The following is an 18877-nucleotide window of genomic DNA, read 5'->3' on the forward strand; positions in this document are numbered from 1 at the left end:
TATGCTACATAATGAGATTCTTTCTAGAACGTTCCTTGTACTCAGAAAAAACAAAGCACGACCACAGCCACAGGAAAATATCCTACTCCTAGTGGCACAAAAACATAACTTCTCGTTAAAGCTATTCATTACTCCACCAAAACAACTCTTACTTTTTTGCCGATCAAAATTTCTTGCAAACTGGATTTTGTCTGGGGTGACCTCAAATAGTTTCACGGAGCCATCTTCACAACCAACCTATTTAGAGACAGGTAGAAAACAGACTAAATGAGCCTTTTATAGGACTAATATCACCACATACAAATATATACATTGTTTCTACCTGAAAAGCTATCACTTGCCCTAAAATCAAAACAAATCACAACAGTTTGTCAGAGGGGAAAGGGGGAAACTGATAGTCTGCTGCTGTCCAACTTCATAGTCTAGTCAGAAAACAGGCCCCAAGAGTTCTACTCAGTGGCTGAATTTCTGCATATGACACAGATTAGAAGTAGGGCTTCACACACACCTGCCCGAGACCCATAGCCTACATAAAAGAGCTAATGACCTTAAAAACAAACAAATAAAAATTAAAAAGCTGGGCATAATGGCATGCACACCTTTAATCCTAGTACTCAGGGAGGCAGAGGCAGGCGAATCGCTGTGAGTTCAAGGACAGCCTCGTCTACAAAATGGGTCCAGAACAGCCAGGGATACACAGAGTAACCCTGTTTTGAAAAACAAAAACAAAAACAAAACAAAACTCCAGAGACCCGCATGGTAGGAGAGAATCAACTCATACATGGCCTCTGACTATCACTAGCACTCTATGGTATATGTGCCTCAAACACCACACACAAATAATGTAATTTTACACACACGATGTGAGTGCAATCGATTCACAGAAAGTTTTTTTTTTTTAATTTACTTATTTATTTATTATGTATACAGTGTTCTGCCTGTAGGCCAGAAGAAGACACCAGATCTCGTTATAGATGGTTGGGAGCCACCATGTGGTTGCTGGGAATTGAACTCAGGAACTCTGTAAAAGCAGCCAGTGTTCTTAACCTCTGAGCCATCTCTCCAGCCCTACAGAAAGATTTAACACCTCATATTTTTGAAACAAAAGTTACTATTAAAACATAAAGCAGGCTGGGTGGTGGTGCCGCACGCCTTTAGTCCCAGTGCTCCAGAGGCTGAGGCAGGAGGATCACTGTGAGTTTGAGGCCAGCCTGGTCTACAAAGTGAGTCCAGGACAGCCAAGACTACACAGAGAAACTCTGTCTTGAAAACAAAACAAAAAACATAAAGCATATCAAAACAAAACAAAACAAAAAATTCTCTTAGTTCCAAATAAGTTTAGGAAACACTACAATGAATTAACCTTATCTTTTCACTAAAGAACAAACAAGGTGCAAGCTAACAGCATAAGGGCAAAGTGACCAGGGGTTTGCTATTTTTTATTTATGTGAATTTGACTGTATATATGTACCATCGCTCCAGCCCACCATCAGGGGTTTTACCCTCCAGTGCTAATTGCGTACTCTTATTTTTAATTACCAATACTTGCTTACTGACCAAAAGTTGAGAGCCACTGGGGCTGGCGGTCATACTCCAAATAGGTCCTCCAAAGGCATCCAGGGCATACTTGATGTTCAGCGCCTGCAGGTCATACTCAAGAATCTCTCCATTGAGTCCAGCACTAAAGAGCCGCTGTCCTCCTGCCCAGCACAGGGCTTCGGTAGCCCGAGACTCATGACCTGGGAAAAACTACAGAAACATCGTGATTTCTCAACCTGTCATGAATTCAGAACTACAGAAACATCCTAACTTCCCAACTTGCCATGAGTTCACCAATCACCAACATCTGAAAAGTATTTCCCCACAGTTAACTAGTTTGTCCCTATCAGACATCTGTGTATATTACACACTTTAGCTTCAGATTTTAGTTACTTAAAATGACAATACTTAAGTTACACATTTAATTCTCTCTCTTTTTAACTAAGACTAAGCTGGGCGTGGTGGAGCATGCCCTTAATCTCAGCGCTCAGGAGGCAGAGGCAGGCGGATCTTCGTGAGTTGGAGGGCAGCCTGGCCTACAAAGTGAGTTCAGGACAGCTAGGGCTATTATGCAGAGAAACTCTGTCTCAAAAAGTCTGCAATAGTGTGCTATACTATCCTAGACCTTCATAGTCACTGATCACATGCTCTAACCAAGAGCACCTTTCAGTCTTAGAAGCTACATTCAAACTACGTTCAGGCCTTTTTTTCTTTTCTCTTAAAGAATTATTTATTATTATAGAGTATTCTGCCTGTATGTGTGTCTGCAGGCCAGAACACCAGATCTCATTATAAGATGGTTATGAGCCACCATGTGATTGCTGGGAATTGAACTCAGGATCTTTGGGGTTTTTTGTTTTTGTTTTTTTTTAAGACAGGGTTTATCTGTGTAACTCCCCTGACTGTCCTGGACTTGCTTTGTAGGCTAGGCTGGCCTCAAACACACAGAGATCTGCCTGCCTCTGCCTCAGAGTGCTGGGATCAAGATGTTTATTACATTTAGTTACTTAGTGTGTATGCACGCAATATACGTGCATAAGAAGGTCAGAGGACAACTGGCAGGAGTTGGTCTCTTCTTCCACCGTGTGGGTTGCAGAGATCAGACACAGGTCGTCAGGCTTGGAAGCAAGCACCTTTACCCACTGAGTCTTACTCCGCCAGAGGTCAGTAATTTTAACCGAGACATGGAGACAACAGAGACTGAATTAGTTAGCTGTTAAAAATACGCACCGGGGAATAACAGAAGGAAATAAGGGAGGGTAGGTAAGGAACGGATGGACTGACTGAATATTAACCTAGCAGCCGCTTTGTACCAGATGAAAAGCCGGAGCACAGTCACAACCATGGCGGCCGCAGTCCCCATCTTACAGAATCTGAAGTTCAGCAGTGAAAAGAGGCAGTAAGCAAACATACAAATTATACAAGTATAGTGGTTATAAATGACAAAAAGAAGCCACAGCACGCAACAAGTGCACACCCAGAAATCTTTGTCCTATTTCTAGCAGTGACCCTTTGTTGTGGGCAAGGATGCTCAGTAAGTCGACCTATACCAGATCCTAAAGCCACCTGCCAATAGGGCTTCTCCCAGCTTTACTGTACAGGTCAGAAACTGGCTGTTTACAGATCTTTCTCCAGGAGTAAGAAGAGCTCTGACACTGTCTCAGTAGCTGGACTCGACACTACTCTTAGAAACATTTGCAGAGCACCGAAACTTCAAGTGCCAGGCTGCTGCTGGGCACTGAAGACTCATCTGCCCATCGTTTCTCTTTTGAACTAAGTTGCATGCTGTACCTGAAAAAAATTAGTAACCAGTGTCCTTGGGGGGAAAGACTTTGGAGCTGGAGAGATGGCTCAAAAATTTAGAATACTTGTTCTTTCAAAGGGTTCACAGCACCCAATGGTAGTTCAAAACCATCTTTTTGAGGTAGGGGCATTCGAGACAGGGTTTCTCTGTTTAACAGCCCTGGCTGTCCTGGAACTCTCTTTGTAGACCAGGCTGGCCTCAAACTCAGTGCTGGGATTAAAGGCGTGCTCCACGATGCCCAGCTGCATACACTTCTAACTCCAGTTTTTGGGGGTTCTATTGCTCTCTCCTGACCACCACTGGGCACACTTCAAGTACGCATACACGCACGTAGGCAAAATCCTCATACATATAAAGTGAATGGATCTTTATGTGCACCCAAAAGAGACATTTCATCCTCTACTCCCAAATACATAATGCAGTTTACATTCTTGGAGAAAAGGTGAACTTGGGGGTGGGGGGGATCTTCTTGCTGTCATGTTACTAAAGTTTTCTGACATTACAGCAGTTGAATATTTTCCATTGACAACAGAAAGCATATTCAGGCCAAAATCACAATGAGCTAAAAAATTTCCTCTTGTGTAGTAGCCAAAAAAATCCAGCAAACTTCAGTCCTCAAACTGCACACAGTGACACGCAATCCCTAGACAGGATCTTTTAGAACAACTTTAGATAGATCAAGCCCAATCAAGGGATCTCAGCTCAGCCACAGGAGCCCTGTAGTCCCAACAATTTCACAGCAGGAAGAGTCACTCGATGAAGACAGGCCATGTAAGTTGGAGAATTGAACTTAAGAAGAAAGTTAACATCGGGAGTGCCACACCAGGCTCCCCAAAGACTTACTTTCTCCTGAAAGTAGTTTGCTGACAAATTATAGATTTCCACCGTGCCATCTGTTCGAGAAACAGCCAATCTGTTTGACTGGTTATTATAAGCCACACAGCGGATGCCTGATGGTACATAATTAAAGAAACGGACTCGATGGACCTTAAATTCACCCATTCCTGGGGGGACAAAAAGAGTCATTGTTAAACATTAACTGGAAAATCTCCTATGCATTCAAATTATTATCACTGATGGATGGGAGGTTCCAACGATCTCTCGCTTAAACTCAGTTCTAATAATCCTGCCGTGCCAAGCAAGACTCAATCTCCAGAAACTCAACAGGGACGCTTCAGCAAACTAACCCCCATAGACCTACTCCATTCCCCCATCTTTTCAACCTCTTGAAAGAGTCTGAAAATCGTTATTTCACCAAGAACTTCTCCCTTCAACTTATTTAGTACTAAGTTTGCAAATCATGGATGGACCCACTCTTAAGACAGTGACGTGAGGCTGATGGGGGAGGGGAAGCCCAGAGCACAAGTGGGCAGCCACAGGACTTGGTGGATTATCCCTGCCTCCCTGATCTGGCATCTACCAGGCTCACACCTACTGGGAGTGGAACTTGTTCGCCACTCACTCGTCTACCCTCAAGGTTAGGGAGCCGCAGGCAGAGCGGGCAGGTTCTGAAGAGTGAGAGCTGTCCGACACCCCAGCTTTCTTCCAGGTCCACGGAGTAGCTTCCACTCCGTCTCAGAACCGGGAATCTGACAAGGTCTGCGATCCCGATCCCCCGCCCCCGCCCCCGGGTGAGCTGCACCCCTTCCGAACCCACTATTTCAGCTGGCCCGGGAGGCTCTCCCTGAACTCACCTACCGCCCGGCACTCGCTAGCCGGGACCTCGCCTCTCTCCGCCCCGGCCCCACGTGCGCGCGCGCTCTCCAGCCCTGTCCCGGAAGTACTAGGCGGCGCGAGGCCGGAAGTGCGCAGGCAATGCTCGCGGCGGCGGCGACGGCGGCGGGAGGTTCGGTTGTCGCCCGTTGGCCGCGCGGCGCCGCGCTCGGCGGCCGCCATTGCAGGTTAGGCCGCGGGCGGGGGGCGCGGGAGGCTGCGGGGAATGAGACCAGAGGCGGGGACCGGGCAGAGAGCGCGGAGGGAGCGGCCAGCTAGGGAGCCGGGGCCGGGCGGGGCTCGCGGCTCCGGGAGAAGAATGGCGAGCGGAGGGGCGGGGAGCGGGCGGGGGAGGGGCGCTTGCCGGGCTAGGGAGCGCGAGGGCCGCGAGGGCCGCGAGGGCCGAGGCTAGCCCCTGTGCGAGCCGGGGGAGCTTGGGCACGGGGAGCGGTGCAAGGACGGAAGGAAGGGAGCGAGCGAGCTGGGTGGAGTGGGAGGAAGGCGAAAAGGCTGGCGGAGCGCGGGCGGAGGAAGAAGCAGGGGGCGGCGCGGGCCGGATCCTCGAGGTACGTGCTGGGAAAGGGGCTGAGCCCCGGGTCGGTCGGGCGGCGTGCTGGAGTCGAGTGGACTTGGAACCCAGAAAGTAGCGGGAATGGCAAGCAGGAGGCTTAAATGGGGGGTTGGGGCGGAACTGACAGAAATGTGAGGCTTGTTCCAGGGGACATTTATTTTAAATCGTGGTCGCGGGGCGGGGGCGGGGGCGGGGGGTCGGAGAGGAAGCTGCTTGGAGACATTATTTGAAGGGTGGTGCTTTGTGGGTGAAGTGAATCGGAGAGTTGAGGAGGGTGGTGTCCTAGAGAACGGGTACTGGGAACAATTTTAGATAGCGTTGAGCGGAGAGGAAGGTAGTTGAAAGAGGAATCTTAGGGAGGAGGGTGAGGGATTTGGAGACCCTTGGGATCTGTGGAGGAAAGCGGGATGGTTTCTTAGGGCGGTAGATGGAGGGATAAATATCTTGGTAAAATGGTTCCAATAGTAGTCTGGGCTAGTTTGAAGGCAGTTGGAGAAACGGGGAAGAGGAATTCGAGAAAGTGGGTGGGTTTACAAGTAGAAAGAGTTTGTCTGGCTGAAAGAGTGGGGTGGGGGGCCGTCCAAGGGTGGAGAAGATAGAAAAAAAAATGGGAGAAGCCAGCAAAGAGGTGACCTCCTCCCCAACTGCCGCGCGGCCAGCAAGGGTTGGGAGGAGGAGGCTGTGATGGCAGGAAGAGGAAGAAAGGTTGAGATGGGGTGGCAGAGTAGCAGAAGATGGAGAATGCCGGAGTAACTCACACCAACCGAAGCCATCTTTTCTACCCATTGTCTACAAATAACAGTAATTGATTCCCTCCAATGGAGGACTCCTACCACGTGACGGGAACGTACCACGTGTATGCATAGTAACTAAACACGTTTTGAAAACATTCTTCACTGTGAACAGTTTGGAAGCATTCATTTCCATCTTCCCTCCACAGCCCCTTTCTGGAGGGGAGCAAGGTGTCTCATGGAAAGTGGTTTAGGCTTAGTAACAACCCTATCAAGAGAAAAAGTCTCCATAGAAATTAGTGTCAAACATCCCCTTGAGGCACACAACCACCACGACACTGGTAATAAAAGTGATTTGTATTCAGTCATATATAAAACTTCCCGAGGTTGTTCATTTGGCAGGAAAGCACATAGAGAAATAGTTGTCATATTTAGAGAAAAGACCTCCAAGAGCTTAATCCCTGAAGCAGTTTGCTAACCCTGAGTATAGTGTTTGAACTGTTCTCTAGTAACGGGTGATTTTGATGACCTAATGAATGTTTTATATAGGCTTTTTTGTCCATTTTAAAGATTGATTTAGGGCCGGGTGTGGTGGTGCACTCCTTTAATCCCAGCACTCGGGAGGCAGAGGCAGGGGGATTGCTGTGAGTTCGAGGCCAGCCTGGTCTACAAAGTGAGTCCACGACAGCCAAGGCTACACAGAGAGACCCTGTCTTGAAAAAGAGAAAACAAAATTGATTTAATTTTTACTTTAAAATGGCTAGGCAAGTTAATCCTAATTTTTGTTTGTTTTTTGTTTGTTTTTCGAGGCAGGGTTTCACCATGTAGCCTTGGCTGCCCTGAACTCACTACGTAGACCAGGCTGGCCTCAAACTCACAGCGATCCGCCTGCCTCTGCCTCCCGAGTGCTGGGATTAAAGGCGTGCCACCACGGCCAGCTTTAATCCTAATTTTTACGGAAATGAATTTTAAAATGTAGTTTAAAAAAAATTAGAACAGATTCCCTTTTAAATTATCTAAAAAATACTGGTAGAGCTAGGGTCTATCTTGTACATTGGTTCAATCCTCAGCTGCAAAAACTTAACAAAATGTTTAGATACATTATAATAGATTTTTTTTTCTTTTGTGACAGGGTTTCTTTGTATATCCCTGGCTGTCCTGGAACTCCATCTATAGACCGGGCTGACATAATAGTCATGTATAAAACATTCAGTTTTAAAAAATTTTGTGTCATTAGGTCAAATATTGAGTCACAATCCTTTGTTTTTCTATTTGTATGATCAGGTACATATACTTATTATGAGGGTCATTGGTTAGGCTGTTCTCTAAGATATCAGTAATCCTTTCATATGTAATGATTTAGAAAGCAGAGGATGAGAATTAAAGTGAACCATGGCAAAAAAAAAAAGTCCTCAGTCCTGTGGCTTTTCCTCACTGAGGGCCAGAGGGTTTAGTTATCATTTTGAATCCTTAAGGTAGCACTGAATTTGACTTTTAGAGGTATCAAAAACCTAAACATAGATAAGGTAATAGCTAGCCTATTGTTAACTCCTTTATGTATTAGCTTGGATTATTAGCTACTTTCAAAGCAAGGTACAAGGTTGCCTGCAGGTTGTGTAGGAGAATGAGACCAACTGCAAGGCAGCTGGATCTCAGAGATGTTCTATATGAGGAGGGGCTGGTGAGAGCCACAGAAGGGACCATACTGTGGAGTGGTTAAAGGTCACATTTAACTTTACTATTTATTAGTCATGTGACCAGTTGCTTAGCCTTTAGCTGTTAAGCCTGTTCCTTATCTGTAAAGGAGTGTGATGACCATGCCTCACTACAGCTGCTTGTCAGGATGAAATGAGGTAATCCAGTAAATGTTCCAAAATATAATCAGTGTGAGCTCTTTGTATTGTAACACTGTACTGCTTTGCAAACAAGCCACATCTTAGGCCAACCAAGAAATTGTGGTAGTCTCTTAGTGTTAGAATGAAGTGAGACTGAAGACGCATAAATTGATGCTATACAGAGAATTTTTTGTTGTAATATTTTTGTTCTTTGTTAACTACTGACAGAATTCGGCTTGTTACAGGTTAAGCTGCATTCAACGTTCACCCGAAAAGTGCTTCAGACATTGGAATATTTGCATAGATTTAGCATATGAGCATCCCTGAGCTGATTGAACTGAAAAATACTGAAATTTGAAACCCGCACCCTAATACTGTGTTTTGATTTTTTCATATTTGGAAGCATTTCATGGTTTCAATTTTAGGTGTTCTACTTACACTATCCTTGGCCTCCAGCTCTTGTTCAGCTTTTCTCTCCTCCTGTCTGTTCACAAGGAGATGGGTACAGATTAGGACAATTGCTCTCATGTCCGTCTTTGTTGTTAGAGACAGGGTCTTACTGTGTAGCTGGTAGGAACTCAGTCCTCCTGCCTCAGCCTGACAAGTGTGGGGCTTGCAGGCACACACCACCATACCTGGCCTTTCATGGCCTTTTAAATAAGCTGTATGCTAACTGTAATACATGGTCCTACTCCATCAGTTATGTCCTCAGATCAATACTTAATTTAGCCCTATGGACAGTTGTCTAGTAATCTCAAGGAGCAAGAAAAGGAGTACTAGAATTCAGATGCTACAGGAAATTTTAAGGCCTGAAAGTAGAATTTTCAAGAGAATTTAAGCACTCCCCAATGTTTCTTACTTGTAAATATACCCTCACATATACAAATGACATAAATACAATCGTATTAATATGCAGGTGCCTGTATGCTAGACTGACACAGAGCTGCTTTTTATATAAATGTAAACCTTCCAATTAGAGTCAGTATACGGCAAATTTTACAGGATTGATGGGGCACAGCATCAGAATGGCCAGGCTTTGGGCCACAAAATTACTATTTTCCATCTGGCATTGTCAGATGTTTAGCAGTATTTATAGAAGTAAGTCAGGCAAGGCCTCCTGCATCTGTATATAAAGATGTATATTTTCAGTTAAAGCTGCATGGGTAGGTATGGCAAGTGCCACCCTGGCTCAGAGGTCAGATGTCTGCTTTTCCTAGTCCATTGTGAATTCTTATTCTGATATGAGACTGTCCAGGAAGTAAAGAATGCACTGAAAATGCCTTGCATCCACGTTATCTCTAACCTCTTAGGTTTCAGGAGGTGTATTTAGTGTGTGTACGTGCTGTATGTCTGCATGTGTATATGGGGCACAACATTAGAGGTGAGTCCTGGTGGTTCCTGCTGCATACCTTCAAGCTCTCAAGGATTCTCTTTTGCCTTGCCTCATAAGGCCACTGCAGGTGCAGGTGCTAACACTGTGTGCTTAGTGTTTTCATGGGTGCTGGAGATTGGAACTCAGGTGGTGTTCAGACTTGCATTGCTGAACCTACTGGACCATCTCCCCGGACCCAGGAAGAAGGTTTTTATCTTCTTTCCTGTGCTTGGAGTATCGTGTTCACTTATGTGACTTAGCCATAGCTTTCCTTAGGCCACTTTATTTTGTTGCAGCATATACTCATCCTATCCCAACTACACCACCAGTCAAAGAACTTGGTCTGTGCAGCCTTTCATAGCCTGTGCATTGCATACTTTATGAATCATAGTCAAAATTAGACTGTCAATGCTGGATTGCTTACTTCACAATCTAAAAAAATGAGCTCTTCTCAGTAGGATAAGTCTAAACGACCTTGCATGTGTAATATTTAGTCATGACACTAATGAGTCATAATGTAGGAGTGCACCCCTAGGCATTTAGTGACCTGTGTGTCATCATACAGTAGCTTTTCACTTTACAAGCTGGAACCTGAACTTCAGCCTTCTGAATTTGGATTCTTTCACTTTAGAAGTGCTTTGGAAGCAGGGGTTGTGCTGCGTGTGTTTAATCCAGTATTCAGGAGATTGAAACAGAAGGATTGCAAGCTCAAAGATAGACCTTGACTCAAAAAACTACTTAGAATAGGTTCTTTGAACAGTCTTGTTACATATACAAAGATCTTTGCCTTCAAAGCCTTTTCTTAGTGGGTCCACGACCTGTTTGGGTACAGAGGCCTAACGTATTCGAAGTTCTAGGCTTGGTGCTCTTTTGCTGTTGTGAACAGTACTTAACTATCTTGCCACTGGCTGCCTAGTTTCTTGATTCCTTTTTGTTCTTGGTGGCACTTGGTCCCTTCCTTTGGGAAGGGAAAATTAAGTAACTAGATGGCCCAGTTTCCTGTCTTGGCTTTATTATCTGTACTCTGGTTGAGTGTGTACCATATATGAATACGTGACTTTTATGTGTATATGACCTAGTAGCCTTACCTGCAATAATAAGCAATAAGTGCTTATTATCTGAGTTGCCATGTTGGTTGAGATACCATGTACACATGTGCACAGTAAAGAACAAGATATATTAACTGCAGACCCAGTGTGTTTGGTGCTCTGGAGAGAGGTTCTGTCATAATATACACTCCTACTGGAGGTCCACAGTGGCAATAACCAGTGAAGACACCTGTTGCATGGCATGCTGTCGTCCACTTCTATGGAGGATAAAGTAGGAGTATACCATACCAAGTCCTAGGCCAGCCTTGGTTGTGTTGCAAGACCTTGGCTTAAACAGGAAAAAAAACCAAACAAACCAAAAAACAGAAGAAAAAAAAATCCTGATTAGTAATTTGCTGAGTTTGAGTACAGTATAAAACCTGTTTACTTTTTATGCCATGGATGGTAACACTCTGTATATCGTCTTACTCGAAAGACAACCAGAAACTCTGGTTTTGGTCCCCCAACCCAATCTTAGCCTGCCTCTCAATGAATGGCAGACATAAGGGCAATTGAAGCCAGATAGCTTCATGCTTTTATGGTTTTCCAAGTTGCCGCCTGGTGGCGCTGTTGTATAATGTGAAAGTATAGGAATTTCACCAACCACCATCACCACACCCCACACATGTAAGTTAAAGGTGATCAACTGTAGTTGAGCTTACTACCAGAGGCGGTGGCACATGCCTTTAAGCATACAACTCAGTAGGCAGAGACAGAGGCAAATGGATCTCTGAGTTTGAGGCCAGTCTGGTCTACATAGTTCCAGAACAGCCAGTTACATAGTGAAACCCTGTCTCAAAAACAAAAAACAAAACAAAACAAAAACAAAAAAAGGGAAGAAAAAGAAAGAAAGAGAAACCAGCTTATCACTGTTCCAACGATTGCCATTAATAGCTGTAATCTATAAATTCAGAATCAGCAAGAAAGCCTAGCCCTTTTGACATTGCTAGGGCAATAGAGTAACAGGTCTAAAAGCACTTAGAATTCTAAGTACCTGCCACACATGGCACTGAGAGTCTAAAACTCAGTTGGTAGAGTGTTGGCCTAGCGTGTGTGAAGCCCTCAGTTGGGTCCCGAGCATCAGGTAAGCTGGAGGTAGAGGCAGAAGAATTAGGAAATCAAGGTCATCCTCAGCTACATCCTCAGGGGCAGCCTGGGCTAGAGATCATGTCTTAAAAGGAGGAAAAGTGCCTTATCTTACAGTTAAGGGATAAATATTAGCTGTAATTATTACTGTCCTAAAGGTGTTTTCTTTTTTTCTAGTTTTTCAGTTGCCTTTTTAAAGAAGGAAGGCTCATGGTGCAAATTGTCATTTCCAGGTGAGTACATTTTAAGATTTGACTCAGCATAAATGTCAAGGGCTATGCTGGTTTTGCACTCTTCTGGAAGACTCAGGGTTCTCAGGTACCTCTCACATAAGTATTCTCCTAAGATCTCTGTTTCAGTTCCCAGAACTGCCCAGTTTCCTAACCACTTGTATTCAGCCCAGAGTTCCCTTGGGCCTCTAGTGGTGGTGTAGGTATAGGACACTACTCATCCTTCACCGCTCAAAAATATTGTAACCGCCAGCCCTTTGCTTGCAGTACGGGGGCTGGAGGCCTGGCAGAATGGGTGCTGATGGAGCTACAGGGGGAGATCGAGGCTCGCTACAGCACTGGATTAGCTGGAAACCTCCTGGGAGACCTACATTACACCACTGAGGTGAGGGGGCTTTTCTTTCCCTGCCTTAAGCTTCAGTAAAGCAAGCTACACCAAGGTGGTGCTCCCAGGACCCAGCGTGAGGACTGTCCTCAGGTTTGTTGTGTGAGGCTTAGCCAGTCTGCAGCGCTGTTTGCTTGCTGTTCCCCCAACTTCTACAGTAGCAGGGAAATGGAGCCTGGGGGAATCTGCAAAGTTCCTATAAGTAGAAATGCTCTTCACGTGGGGCTAGAAAGAATAAAAAGGGCACAAGGGTGGATTGCCCAATGTGGTGTTTTAACAGTGATGGAGCCAGACCAGGGACTGGAGGTGCCAGCATTGCTGCCAAGAGCAGCTTTAAAAGGCACCTGAGAGGAATGGCCCTGCCCTCATCCTCAGGCATCTCCTTCTTGTTCTGCCAAAGGGAATCCCTGTGCTGATCGTGGGGCATCATATCCTGTATGGGAAGATCATCCACCTGGAGAAACCTTTCGCAGTCCTTGTCAAACACACTCCTGGCGAGCAGGACTGTGATGAGCTTGGTCGAGAGACTGGCACCCGGTACTTGGTGACAGCACTCATCAAGAACAAGATCCTTTTCAAAACTCGCCCCAAGCCTATTATCACCAACGTCCCCAAGAAAGTATGAAAGAACCCCGGATTTTCCCTAGAGAGCGGCCAACTCCTTGGACTCGTGCTCCATTGCCACCTCGAGGACGGCTGGACGGCTCCCTGGGACCACAGGGAGGGCCTGTCATGAACACAGGCCACCCAATGGGTGTGAACTCAGATCCTTTTCTTATGGCAGCAGGTTCTCTTGGTGGAAACCTGGCTCCATTTCCGAGGAATCCAGCTCCTTTTCCAAGTACATCAGGCTCATTGGGATCGAATCCAGCACATTTTCCTGCTGGTGCTCGTGACCCAAGCATGGCTTCTTTTCCGAGAGGGATGAATCCCACTGGCTCAGGTGCAGTTTCCTTCCCAAGGCCAGGTGGCCTTTTGGGACCAGGACCAGGTTTAAACCCTAGAACAGGGGCTCTTCCAGGCCCAGGGCCTATGTCTAACCCCAGATTAGGAGGGCTTCCTGGTCCTGGTCCTATGGCCAACCCAAGGGCAGGTGGACTTCTAGGAGCAAGTCCTGACCCTAGAGGTGGTGGCCCCATGGGCCCTGGATGTGGACCCAACCTGAGGGCAGGTGTTTTGTCCTCTGGGACTGGTCCTCCCAATCCTAGGCCAGTTGGCCTGGGCCCTGGACCAAGTCCTAATCTGAGGTCAAGCTTTTTAGGTACAAACCCGGCTCCTAGATCGGGTATGTTTCCAGGCTCAGGCCTGGGGCCCAACCCACGAGCATGTGGCTTAGGTCCAGGCCTTGGGCCCAACCCAAGAGCTAGTGGCCTAGGCCCAGGCCCAAATCTGGATACCAGAGCAGGTGGCCTCTTGGGTACAGGATCTGGTCTTAATTTAAGAATGGCTGGACCTCAAGGCTTAGATCTTGCCCCCATTCTAAGGGCAGCAGGTCTCTTAGGAGCAAATTCAGCTGCTTTTTCACAGGCTTCTGGAAACATGGGCGCAAATCCACCCACCATGACAAGAGTACCTGGCCCCATAGGCCCAAACACAGGTCCTAGCTCCCGAGGAATTGGCCTTCCAGGGCCAAATCCCTCTTCTATGTCAAGGGCTCCTGGTCCCATGGGCCCTAATTCAGCTCATTTTTCAAGGCCAGGTGGCCCCATGGGAGTAAATGCTGGAGCCTTTCCAAGAGGGTCAGGATCAGGAGGACTGAACCCAACTGCCTTCTCTCAGTCTTCTGGCACATTGGCCTCAAATCCAGGCACCTTTCAGAGGTCTGCTGGCCTCCAAGGCTCAAATCCAGCAATTTTCCCAAGAGCCTCTGGGCCACTAGGCCCCAACCCAGCTAACTTCCCAAGGGCCACTGGCTTGCAGGGTCCAAGTCCAGCTGCCTTCCCGAGGTCTGCTGGTCCATTAGGCCCTGGTCAAGTTGCTTTCCCCAGGTCAGCTGCTGGGCACCTGGGCTCTTCTCCAGCAGGCCCTATGGGTATCAACCCCACTTTTGCAAGGCCAACAGGGACCCTGGGTCTTAACCCAGCTTCTTTTCCAAGGATGAATGGCCCTATAACCAAGACTTTGGTCCCATTTCCTAGGGTAGGCAGCCTTCCTGGCTCAAATCCAGCTGCTTTCCCCAGACCAGGGGGTCCGATGGCTGCAATGTACCCAAATGGAATGTTACCCCCTTAAATACCATTTTTCTTCCAGGGCCACTTTGTTTTTCAAGCACTGTGGTTCTGGGCTGGGGCTGTCTCTTAGATAAAAGAGTAGATATGGAGCTACAGTCTGAAGAACATAGCTGGGGCTCAAGTTCAAAAGAGCCTTCTTTTTCCTCTGCTTTTTTCTGGACTGAAGGCAAAATGTTGTTTGTGAGACACGGACTATGGCAGATAGGGATGATCCTGGCCTCAAGAAAAAGGATCTCTGGCCTTCTGGAAGCCTGCTGTGCTTTTGTCCCACGGCTTTCTGCCCCTTGTTTCTTACTAGTTTCTTGAATTGTTCTCCTGGACTCTTCCTCAGGGATATGTTGGCCTGCAGGTCCTAATTCCCCCGCTTACCACTGGAGAGTGGGCTCACTTGCTGTCTAGTGACGCTGCACTGGTGAGCGGGCCATGCTTCAGGAACTCTGACCTGGGCGTGTTCTACTGCCAGACCTTCCCTGGGGGCTTAAACACAGAATGGAAGGTGGACACCCACGCCACAGACCCACCACATTTCTGCTTGACGGGGCCTGCAGCTGCTTTCTCCTGGGACTTAGAGGTGGCCAGAGTTAAGGTTGCTTCGACCATCCAGCTCCCTCTCCACTGGTACTCCCAATCAAAGAACCTCAAACTTAAACTGATGTGGATGGGATTTGGGGGATTAGGGTGGGGGTGGAGGGATGGAAGGGAGAATCACTGTGCTTTGTTCAGCCTGATGTGAAGGATGGTTGGTGTTTTTCCTGCATTGTATCTTTTCTTACTGTTTCTTTAATAAATGGGATGAGAGGGCTGTTGTCATTCCATTCTGTTCTCTGTTCCACAGCAGGTAAATTTACTCTCTGCTTGTCTTTGTTTTGGTTTTGACAACACCCTGTATCACCTGCCATTCAGTATGCTTGCATTTGAGGGAACAAGCTTTGGTTAGCCTTCACTCATTCTTGTGTTTCTAGGTTGTAGAATACTTTGAAGATCGTGAGACTTGCTTGTACAATAGAAAGCAAGTCATCCTGCATGTGCAGTGTCAGGGTGGCCTAAGCAGCTTAGTTTCCCAAACTGAGGACACCCTGCCCTACTTTTGAAATTTTTTTCAATCAACATTTAAAATTTTTGAGTCATGTGTGTACATTCATACTGGTGATGTCACATATGGAAGTTAGACAGTTGGGGGTGGGACAGTGGTCTTTTTCTACCACATGGATCCTAAGGATTGAACTCAGGTCATCGTGAGGCTTGGTAGTTGGTCCCTTGTCCTCCTGGGCCATCTTGCTAGCCTCTTATTCTACTTTTGAATTCCACTGATACCATTTCTACCACTAGTCATTTTTAAACTAAAGCACTAGGTTTCATAAGTCCAAGAGGACATAGTTCTAAGGTCCCAGCTGTTTTGTTTTAGATCTGAACTGTACCTCCAATAGTCATGTGTTGAAGGCTTGGTCCCCTGTGCAGCTCTCTGGTCGAGGTAGAAGGTGGTTCTTGAACATCAGTGGAGAAGCAGCTCTGTTGGTAGAGTCATGGTTTAAGAGGCTTAATTGGGAAATGGTGCAGACTTTGGGAGGCAAAGCACAGCTAAAGAGTTAGTTACTGAGGCCATGGACTTGACTGGTATATTTTGTCCTTGGCTTCCTCTCGCTCTCTGCTTCCCTGCAGCTTCTAGGTGAGTAGCTTTGCTTAAGCACAAGCTCCCTTCTATGATATTCTGCCTCACCATGTGCCCAGCAATGGAGTCATTTGATAGGAGACCAAAAATGTGAGCTATAATGAACCTTCCTCCTTAAAGCTTACTTTTGTACTTTGTCATAGCAATGGACACACCAGCAGTATGTAAGAATTTTTATTTTGATAAGTCCAATAAAAAATTCTTGACCTAAAAACAATAAAAAAGCCAATCTAATAAGGACAATGAAAATGACAATGCCAGAAGCAGTCGTTCATGGTTGCCAGCAACAGGATAGTGGCTACCTTGTCACCTGAAATTATTTGCATTTTGTGTTGTCAGGGCTTGGTGGCAGCCCAGTGGGGCCAACTTAGCACTAGGGGGTTATCAAGCTCCTCTGAGAGGCAGGTAACAAGGACCACTGGTCACTGACACAGGGGCACCATCAAGCTGCATCAGCAACATTAGGAGTACAAAGAACAGCACCAGAACGGCACAGGTAGTGAACAGAGGTGGAGTTGGGGCGAGGGGATGGAAACGGGTCCTTAATGGCACTGCACAATACTCTGAGCAGTGGAGACGCTAGAAAGTGAGATGGCCACTGGGACAGATTGGCTCAGGATATGCCCTTACTCAGCACTGAAACTCTTGAAGGTCAGTGTTAATGTGTTAATAAAGAGGAGCTTACAGCAGCCAGTACCAACCTCCATGGCCTTTGGAAAAGAGCTACAAGGAAGGCACTCCTGAGCCAGGAGTTAGGGGAGAATGACCCCTGCCTTGGGAACAACACAGCTGGATGGTTGTTTTGGAGGAGCTACAGAAGGACTTGACAGAAGAGGACCAACCTGTTGGATGAGATGGACTAGGGGTCAGGCATGAGCACACTGGTGGACTAGGGGTCAGGCATGAGCACGCTGGTGGAGTAGTTTGGATAGAGGAGTGTACGGTGCCTGAGACCTGCAGGACCTCACTGAGGAACACGCCATTAAATCCTTTTTTGTTTGTTTTTCAAGACAGGGTTTCTCTGTGTAGCCTTGGCTGTCCTGGACTAAATTTGTAGACCAGGCTGGCCTCGAACTCACAGTGATCCGCCTGCCTCTACCTCCCGAGTGCTGGGATTAGACGCCATTAATCCCAAGGAGGCTGATCTTTAAGGACGAAAGGAGTCCTGCCAGAGAAGGATGTGCTATGGATGAATGTGAAGCTGGTGGAAAAAAGTTGGCCAAGAAGAATGTGGGGCTGTGGAGGTGTCCCTAACAGCTGCCTTAGGCAGACAGTCATGGCACAGCAAATCTTTGCTTTTTGCTAGCCAAATATGGGGAAGTCTAGAGGAACTGGCTTGACACTTCAATATTGAACTAGGTGATACTGGGTCAACCTACATTTACAAGTTCAGCACGCCCTCAGCTCACCTCTACGTACCTCACACTCAAAGAGATGGTAACTTTTTAAGACAACTAAGCAGAAGGGGAAGAAAGTCCTTAAGGAGATAGTAGTGCTAGAAGATGACATTATAGCCTCTTAAGCATTAGACTCAAAAGGGGGACTTAGGTTTCATAATGATAAGCAATGTGGAGATGAGGTGGTCCTGGAGGGAGAGAAGCCAGTATCTTTAGCCTGTATCCCCACTAGATGCTGCTGGAGTGGAGAACATGGATATCAACAAGGTGGCTGACAGTGTTGGAGCCCTGCTGTCAGAGTCCCAGAGGAACAGAAGGACTAGGCAGAGCAGCTCGGGGTGGGGTGGGTGAGAGGATGTTAGTTATGGCACCTGCAAATACTACAACTGTAAAACAGGGAGAAAGATTGTAAAACAGGAGAAGGGTCATCTTGAGAAAAGGTCTGGTAGAGTTCTGCTATACTTTGTGGGGAATTCCCACCTATTACTTGTCTGGTAACCTGGACTTTGAGTCAAATAAGGACCACATCCTCAGTCAGAATGCTTTCTAAATAAACCAGGGAAATTAGCTGGAACATGGTCAGCCTGCATAAGTAGCAGCAAGAGTTCTTTCTCAACTTCTTCCATCACTCCTGGACAAGGAGCTTCTAAGAGGCTGATCATAGCCCCAATGCGGGACCCTGCAGAACAGAGCATGGCTCCAGCGTGTAGTCACCCGTAGCCATGTACAACAGAAAGAGCAAGATGACCGTGAACTACAGAGAGCAAGACTGCCATGGCTTCATCTGAACATCAAGTTTTAAGTCTGATGTTGAGGTTCTATCCATGGATGGGCTAGGTGAGAAACTCAGAGGAGGTTTTCAGGCAGCCATGGTGCTTCTTCCATTTGAAGGGCATGGACAAGGTGAAGGTAGAGCAGTAGATAAAAAAGTTTATCTAAAAAAGGTGGGCTCCAGCTGCATACCTCTGTGCACTGTGACTGGAGGCCAACGGCCTGTGCATTTGTGCTCAGGGCTGCATCAAAAGCATGATATCATTAACCCCAAGTAAAGCCACCTCCCTTCTGGTTCCCTCCCGTCCTTAATGTTAAATAAAGTTCCCTCCTTATCTTAAAAAACAGGTAAAAATAAATATGTTTACAAAGTATTGTAGAAATAATACAAAAGAGACTGAAATTGTCAATGAGGAAAAACCGAAATGAGTCTAATTGTATAAAGGCTTTTCCCT

General features: G+C 46.5%; 3 protein-coding genes across 5 annotated transcripts in view; 2 read left to right on the forward strand and 1 right to left on the reverse strand.

Moving 5' to 3' along the window:
• UTP4 (UTP4 small subunit processome component) overlaps positions 1-5239 on the reverse strand; it is a gene marked incomplete at its 5' end in the record, with an annotated part of 29096 nt that extends 23857 nt beyond the window's left edge. The window contains 4 exons of one of the 2 annotated variants that reach the window (XM_084756712.1): positions 153-237; positions 1558-1749; positions 4187-4347; positions 5038-5239. In XM_084756712.1, coding sequence (XP_084612838.1) covers positions 153-237; positions 1558-1749; positions 4187-4347; positions 5038-5239 — 640 coding nt within the window. Of the gene's footprint in view, positions 1-152; positions 238-1557; positions 1750-4186; positions 4348-5000 lie in introns of both variants that reach the window. The other variant, XM_084756713.1, reaches the window with a different exon arrangement.
• Positions 5124-12979, forward strand: CHTF8 (chromosome transmission fidelity factor 8; the record flags this gene model as incomplete). Of its 2 annotated transcripts, none has more annotated exons than XM_084756717.1 (4): positions 5124-5244; positions 11917-11972; positions 12237-12354; positions 12755-12979. In XM_084756717.1, the coding sequence occupies exons 2-4, from the start codon at positions 11950-11952 to the stop codon at positions 12977-12979; spliced, it is 366 nt and encodes a 121-aa protein (XP_084612843.1). In that variant the 5' UTR covers positions 5124-5244; positions 11917-11949. The 2 variants fall into 2 exon arrangements, with proteins under 2 accessions (XP_084612843.1, XP_084612844.1); XM_084756718.1 differs by lacking the exon at positions 5124-5244 and adding an exon at positions 5533-5622.
• Positions 12976-15387, forward strand: DERPC (DERPC proline and glycine rich nuclear protein; the record flags this gene model as incomplete). Its single annotated transcript, XM_084756716.1, has 1 exon — positions 12976-15387. One exon carries the CDS (start codon positions 12976-12978, stop codon positions 14584-14586), a length of 1611 nt encoding a protein of 536 aa, XP_084612842.1. The 3' UTR covers positions 14587-15387.
• Positions 15388-18877: the final 3490 nt, after the last annotated feature.

Source organism: Acomys minous, assembly GCF_964271855.1.
Source record: "Acomys minous genome assembly, chromosome: 14".
Taxonomy (NCBI): Eukaryota; Metazoa; Chordata; class Mammalia; order Rodentia; family Muridae; genus Acomys; species Acomys minous.